This window comes from Zea mays, chromosome 5 (assembly GCF_902167145.1).
Source record: "Zea mays cultivar B73 chromosome 5, Zm-B73-REFERENCE-NAM-5.0, whole genome shotgun sequence".
Taxonomy (NCBI): Eukaryota; Viridiplantae; Streptophyta; class Magnoliopsida; order Poales; family Poaceae; genus Zea; species Zea mays.
The window spans coordinates 221247709-221255273 of NC_050100.1; the positions used below are offsets into that span (position 1 = coordinate 221247709).

General features: G+C 42.9%; 1 protein-coding gene across 1 annotated transcript; it reads right to left on the minus strand.

Moving 5' to 3' along the window:
• Nucleotides 1-625: 625 nt before the first annotated feature.
• On the minus strand, nt 626-6196 carry LOC103627843 (amino acid transporter AVT1A). Its single transcript, XM_008648158.4, has 12 exons — nt 5717-6196; nt 3994-4274; nt 3699-3913; nt 3270-3293; nt 2966-3146; nt 2642-2861; nt 2424-2559; nt 2280-2299; nt 1992-2137; nt 1684-1727; nt 1233-1295; nt 626-1066 (listed from the first exon to the last, which is right to left on the minus strand). Exons 1-12 carry the CDS (start codon nt 5923-5925, stop codon nt 974-976), a joined length of 1632 nt encoding a protein of 543 aa, XP_008646380.1. The 5' UTR covers nt 5926-6196; the 3' UTR covers nt 626-973.
• Nucleotides 6197-7565: the final 1369 nt, after the last annotated feature.

The window sequence follows — 7565 nt, forward strand, 5'->3', positions numbered from 1 at the left end:
GGAATCGTCAAGCTTAACAATCCCCCTCCCCTGCTTTCCACGTTCGCTCATTCTCGCTGCGGTGGCGCACGAACATGAATACCGGCGCTGTTTCAAGTTCGTGCTACATCCCTCTCCTTTTTAGACTTTATTAAGTAGTAGTAGTAGTAGCAGGCACAGCGCTGCTTTCCTGTGTGCACTTAATAAAAGCATGAGAGGCGCCTTTTTAATCATTCGAGTGCTTGCATGCACCGAATCATAACCCAACAAAAACAAAAGAGAGAGAGAGAGATTCGCCAACGCCATATAATGATATAAACGAGGGTGCCCAAGTAGGTAGGCGTGTCCGCGTGTGCAAAGGAAACCAGCTATCCTGCGGCTGCTAGGACATACGTACAACAGAAACAGAAGAGCCCCGTTGTGCTGCCTGCTTCTGCTTCCCTTCCCCCCTGCTAACAACCAAACCCTAAGTCCACGTCTACCCAGCAAATAACAAAACCAGGTCGGTCTTCCAGGATACAGGAGACATAATAAAGGCCCAACCCAGCCCACCTACGAGGAGGGAGGGAGCGCCGGAGGAATGGGCACCTTTCAAGCTTTCAGATCCGATCCATCGTCCCCAAAAAGCCCAGATAGAGAGCTTATCTACAGATACCTCAATTGGCAATTGCACAAAGCAGAGCCTTATTGTATAGGGAACAGTCGCCAGCACAGCAACCTGCTACAGTACAGCGAGATGGTAGGGACCTCGGCTAAAAAAAGGAGGGCATGATTACATTATTCCAAGTGACGTGATGATGCAGTTCTTTTTTTTTGTTTGTATAAGTAGACTATTGTGGTCCGAATCATAACAGTAATAATCTACAGGGAATTTCGGTAGTTCTAGCAAAACTTTGAGATCGTGTACGTAAACCCTGACCATTCCCCAGCTCCGGCCGGACGTACGTGGAACCGTGTGGTAGTAGCCTCTGCGGAGAGAAACTGTCCCAAGAGCCTAGTAGTTTTCTGCGATCTTTTTCACGGACGAGTAGGTCCCCAGCGCGGCGCTGACGACGCCCAGTATTACGATACCGACGCTCGCGATCACCTGGAATTGGAGACGATTGAGAGGTAACCATATATCAGCGACCAGAAGTTCGAGAGAGAGAACTTATGCCAGCCAGCATAGTATCATCGGAGGTCTCCAGTTGAGAGCCCGATACGTGGAGAAGAAAAATTCGTTCTGTGTTAACTGCAATTTGACCATCATTTACCTGTGGACAGGTTGCTTTGTTTTGTGCGATCTTCAGGAAGCACAGGGCTGGCATTATGACCGCCTGTAATCATGGAGAAATATACGCTCGTTAATTATGTGATAACATACGATTGCTCTATCATCCATGCCAAGTTCTTAGGCAACAAATGAAATGATAACAATGCATGGTAATCATAAAGTTTTGTCTGGTAACTTTGTGTGTATGAGGCTGTTAAACAACACTAATGCTTCTCGTGAAACGGTCCACATTTTCGCAGCTACACGACGTATATGCAAGTTAGAAAAATTTAGATACGAACTACGAAGAACAAGTGGCAATCCTGTTCTTATAATTCCAGCATAGCAACCTTTATCTCAACAAGTTTTCCATTTCGTACCTAGTCTTAAAATACTGCTCATTACAGCGGTAACAAGTTAAATGAAAACAAAAAAAAAAAGAGATGGCTTACCACAAGTATACTAAGAAGAGATCCAATGAGAGCCATCACAAGACCTGAAATACGCAGCAGACAGTTCAGAAATGCAGGGGGTTCAGTCATGACAGCAAACTGAGATGCCACTTAAAGTATAGAGTTCAAAGTTGCTCGAGTTGAATTAAGATTGAAGTATGTATAAGAAAGCAAGATCTGGTTTAGTTTGTACTGTGCTTGTAAAATGTCTTTGATGCGATACAATATACTGAGAATTTTTCAGTATCAACACAAGTAAAGAGTGATGTGGGACGCACAACTCGGTAAAATAGGTGCATCATGCTTACCAAAGAACGGCAGAAGAAAGGCAATGCATACAGTTGACGCAACAAGGGCAGTCCTCAGTATAATAGAGCATGATGTTTCGTTCAAAAAACCTTCAGGACGCAACTCTTCTAAACTTCGAGCTAGTGGGTTTAACAGCAAGGCATATCTGGTGGTTGCAATTAAGGATGAAGAAATTCCACAAAGAGGCAGAATAATTAAAATCAAAATGGTATCCTTGAAAACTGGAATTTTAAATCAAAATGTCATCCTAGAAAACTGAAACTTGGAGGTCATGATGATAAGGATACTTGGTGAAAGGGTTGATCACCTGAAAAACGTACAAAAACAATACTGAGTAAGAGTTAAGAAAAAAACCGTTTTCAAAAAGGTAATATAAAGAGAATATTTCTGGAATTTGAGAAAGTAAACTTGGGTCTGGATGCAGTTGTTACCGTGGTCCATAGTGCAACTTTTGAGGCAATCGAATGCTTTGGAAGGTTTAAAGTGATTTGGGATAATGTGTTCTCTCCAAACATGAGAAAGCCAATGACAGCAAAAGATCCATACATAGCTGTACAAATTGCAAAACTGCAAAATACCATCGCACCTTGAGAAAAAAATCATAGTTCGGTAACAAGCTAAACCGAAACAGGAATCAGGCCAAACATACCATATGAACAGTGCCTTAGGGAACTTAGAGCGATCGGACATTGACTGGTAGATATTTGGAAATACTGAATGCCCAGAGTAGCAAAATCCATAAATACCAATGGCAAAGGGCATGCCACTCCAGTTTACTACCTTCCCAGTTGAATGGAAGCCTATACCATCGGTAGCACCGACTAAACCAACGGACAGGAATACGAGAAGAGTTGCAATCACACCACCCGCTGCATTCATAATGATTAGTTAAAACCATGTAAAGTCACTTGATCCTTATTTTAATATTACTAATATTACTGTGCAAAAATAAACAAACTGTCAGCAGTCAGACCTGAAAGGTAAGAGAGCACTCGAAGATCTCGCAGCCATACTGTTGGCAACACTAAAATAGCAGTTAACACTCCGAAAAAATGCTTCCCATCAACATGAATGCCAAACCAATCAATTCCAGCTTTAGGAAAAATTGTTGTGAGGTTATCACCCTCCAAAATAATGAATTCCACACAATATGTCTGCGGCCAATAAATAACATGATTAAAGGAAAACTTTTTTTTGAACGAAAATGATTAAAGGAAAACTTAATCCTGTGTTTGGTCTTAAAAAACACTAAAAGACAAACTATGGAAGGTACTTACATATAGCTCGGTATATAAAATAATCTGCACGAAAAATAACCATCAGTTAGTTTTTCTTTCCTACACTTATCATAATTAAGGTTAGAAAAGATCTCTTGCATGAAACAAAAACAAAGAGGGATGCGAATTTTTCTAACCTTGAGGTGCCAATTATTGATTGTAAAATCTTAGATTCATTCATGTGATTTGCATAATGAACAGGTGTTAGCATTTCAAAAAAGAGAAAAGGAGAGTGGAGAGTTTGAGTAGGTGTCTATTTTTGCCAAACCGCAAACATTCAGATACGGAAGTGAAGGTTAGGTGCAGATCAACAGACTACTTTAGATGGAGGCATGTGAGTATGATAAGTGCACAGACATGTCTACATACTATTGAAAGATAGTCCTAACTCCTAAGCTACCCCTTTCATCTAAAGACACCAAAACTTACAGATATCAACAGACGGCCAATTCTTCCAAATGCAGCCTCTCCGATGTCTGGATAACTTGAGATACCATCTTTGCTCTCAAAACAATGTTTCAGAAGAATCCCAGTATAACAGCAAACAATCGCAAAACATACTAGAACTGCAAGGCCAGTCCATCCAGCTTCATGAATTGTAAACGGGGTGGAAAGAAGGCCAACGCCTGCAAGTACATTAATCCCTGCCAAATAACGAAAAGAAATATGTATCAAACATGTTGAATAAAGCAAGTTGAACACTTCTGAATTCAAATAGTGGTACCATTGAAGACTGTTTGCGTCACATTGCACCCTTGAGTAATGTAGAGTTCTCCCGTGTGTTGCAATTGAAATGAGACCCTCTCATCTCTTATTGAACCAAGGGTTTTCGGCAGGGTTTTGACAGAATCTTGCTTTCCGTCAGCCTTGTCCGACAATAGAGGCAACTTCAGGTCAGAACCCAGACCGCTACGACCAAGATCGAGGAGTGAGTATTTGCTTGTAGAAGGGCCCAAGTAACCAAAGCTCGGTGATGCAGCGATTGTGTAAGTATCAGTTGTTTCCCTGAAAATAAAACATATATATCACGATCACCTTATCGATACGTATTGGTACGGTCCACGAAAAAAAATTGTAGCATAACGGCTGGTGTTCATTAATCAAGTATGATCACCGCTAGATGCTAGCAGACACAGAAAACGTGCAATGTTTGTACGATATTGGTGCATCAACCAACATGAACACAACCTCGATCAATAAATCTAAAACGAATGATTTGGTATAGTAGGATCAGTTCTTCATTTGAAAAAAATTGAAGACACTGGAACAATATACTCGAATAAGCCAAACGTTGTATGCATCATCTGTTTCCAGACGCCAGGAGAATCCAAATGTCTTTTGCATCCCCTCTGTATCATGTGTCCTTTTTTAGAATAACAGGGACTAAACTCAGGTCCACTGCATAAACTCATGACAGAACACTTGTGTGGTATGCCAGCAATGGTAGCACAAGCAATGCATGAACCTGTCGCCATCATGCTCATCGGCACAATGCCTCAATTATACAACTTGTAGCCTCCAGAGCACCTCCCACTCTCAAGTGTGTATTCTAGTACATTCCGAGTAGACGTGATGAAAGAAAAGCCTCAGGGAAAGTACCGATAAGACACGTGTGAATGTTCAATCTGCGGCGGAACCAGCCGCACGTTCCACATCCCGTCCCAATCACGAAATTGACGATTGAACCAGGCCCACTAATCAACATAGAGTTTTTCTTTGTGTGGAGGGTGTTTTTTCTTATCTTACTTCTAATGTATACGTGTCTATAGAAAACTAACCCTAGCTGTGCTGTCTGTATTGTTCCGATGACCATTTTTCGTACTTATTAATACAACGATATACAGTTCTCTTCTCTAGCATATTTGGAGAGAAAAATATAATTGTAACCTTTTATATAAGTTAAATAGTTTTATATTTGAGTAATATATATAATATCTAGGATGAGCATAGAGTTCTAATTTTAGCCATTGAATTAAATGGAAATTATTGCATGATAAATCTATAATATTTGTTTAGTGTTATAGATATTAATATTTTTCAGTAAAAATGCAGTTAAAATCTAAGATATTTTGATCGAATACTAATCTAAAACTATATTTTTTTTTCGAACAGAGGAAGTATCGGTTAATTATGATATATATTTTTTATAAAAAATATTTAAAGGTTTGATAATTTATTTAAATTTAAAATGTTTAAAAAGTATTTTAAATTTAGAATGTATTTTTTGTGAGGGAGCACTAAAAATAGGGAATCAACGAAGCGACTTCACCACATGGGTCTCTAGCCGTCTAGCCACAGAATACTGATACAGTACTACATGTGATAAGAAATATTAATAAAAATAGTAAACAGAACAGATTGCTGATAATAATCGATTACTCATTACTAAAACTAAGTCGCATACGTAAGCGGCGATCCAGCAATGAATGGGGGAACAGCGGACGCACCTGTAGCTCTGCGGCCACTTGTGGGACTGGAAGGAGCGCGGCGAACCGACGCCGTCGCCGTCCCGCTCCTCATCGTTGTCATCGTCCTCCTCGTCGGAATCACCGCAGTCCTCGAAGCTGCGGCGCGGGCTCTCCTCGATGCCTCCATCCTCCAGCATCAACTCATCCTCCTCCTCCTCCTGCTCCTTCCGGGGCTTCTCTGGCGCCATCTCCGATCGCCGCCCGCCTGCCGGCCTCTCTTCTTTCTCTGACGAGCTTCGCGGTCGTCACAACTGGCCCGCAGCGTGGACAGGAATTGCGTAGCGAAGGCGGAAAGATGACGAGCGAGGGACGGTTCCAGAAGAGACGAGCGGAGCAGAGAGGCAGGGGAGGGAAGCTTTTAATGGCCGCGACAGGATTGGAGCCGCGCTGGATGGGAAGGGATGGGATCGCGCGTCGCGTCGCGACAAGGCGGCCAGACTCTGCTACTCGGACCTCGGAAGGAAGCGGGGTGGGCCACGAGGGACGCCATCCGGCCGTCTCTGCTCCTGTGTCACCGCTCGCGTAGGCCAGGGGAGCATGTGGCGCCGCCAAACGTAAACGTCGGGAGATGGGGAGAGAGGGGGTGGGTGGGCTCGCGGCGGTTCCAGTCACATTGCTCTGCGGCTGCCTGATTGGCTGTGCGGGGATGTGCTGTATATGGCAGTAAAAATGTCTTTACAGCATCTGCATTAGTTTCTAAAAAAAACACTCTAAACACTTATTTAGTGTGTTGCTAAATATATATTGGGAACGAAATAAGAATATTCAGAAAGCTGGTACATTTAAGGACTAACTGTTGTACATGAAACATAATGGCATGTACGATGCTTACACCTAAACGATTTTCCAAGCATAACAAACAACTAAGAGACTCGATTGTACAATGGTGTCAAATCACTGGTGTGTTAACTCTAAAGACGTATCAAATCACTAGTGAGCATAACAAACATCGTAGAGTATATTAGGCTATTCCTAGTCTATGGTGTCATACATATTTAATACATGCCATGTAGGATGGAAAGTTGATGTGGTATGTGAGTAAAGAGAGAATGACTATAAATCAGTATCTCGAGGGAGATATCAATCAGGCACGAGATCGTAGGCATCGAAAACTAAAGTAAACCATCTAAGTGACTAGGAGGCCGACACCGGTGCAGTGCATATATGTCGGCTAGCTTCGTCCCTTCTCTCAAAGAGAGGGGTATGTAATTGTGCTTTATATGCCATGAACAAATATGGGTCAGCTTCCTATTCCTTGGGAGTCCAGGTCAGGTTCACCCACGCTCACGAAAGTGGACAAATAGGAACACTGAAGCTGGCCCACGATAACGCAGAAAGCTGTTCCATTCCACGCTTGAGCTTGAGGAAGCGCAAGTTCATCTTCTCCAACCGACCATCAGTACAGATCTACTACGGCGTCACATTGCCTTCGAAAACATCTGCTGGACGGGTGGGAGGCGCGAGCGACCGTGCAGTGCAGTGCAGTGCGTCAAAAACATCTGCGTCCGGCAGAAGGAATATGGGTGGCGGACCTGGCAGTCTGCCTACACATGTCTGACGTGCAGAGCCGGCTGGCCTGCTCGTTCGTCCCATGATTCGCGGGTGGGTTTTCTAGATTATCTCGTCGATCACGATCGCGATCCATCCACCACACATGCTACGGGTAACGTAGGCCAAGCCAGGGCTTCTGCCTGCGTAGTCCCCAGTTTGGAAAGCCTCAGCTCGTTAATTTCTGCCTGTCGCGTCGCCTGCTCAATCTATCTGATTGGTTAACAGCTTCATCTCATCTTGATCACCGCATGCATTGACTTTATTTGACATATATTAT

Bases quoted from the DNA above. Each gene is read 5' to 3' on its own strand.
- LOC103627843 (XM_008648158.4), bottom strand. From the start codon at position 5,925: ATGGCGCCAGAGAAGCCCCGGAAGGAGCAGGAGGAGGAGGAGGATGAG. The intron at 3,914-3,993 runs GTACCACTATTT...GTTATTTGGCAG, and splicing joins GACGCAAACAGTCTTCAATG to GGATTAATGTACTTGCAGGC. The intron at 1,296-1,683 runs GTAAGCCATCTC...CCATGATTACAG, and splicing joins CTCTTCTTAGTATACTTGTG to GCGGTCATAATGCCAGCCCT.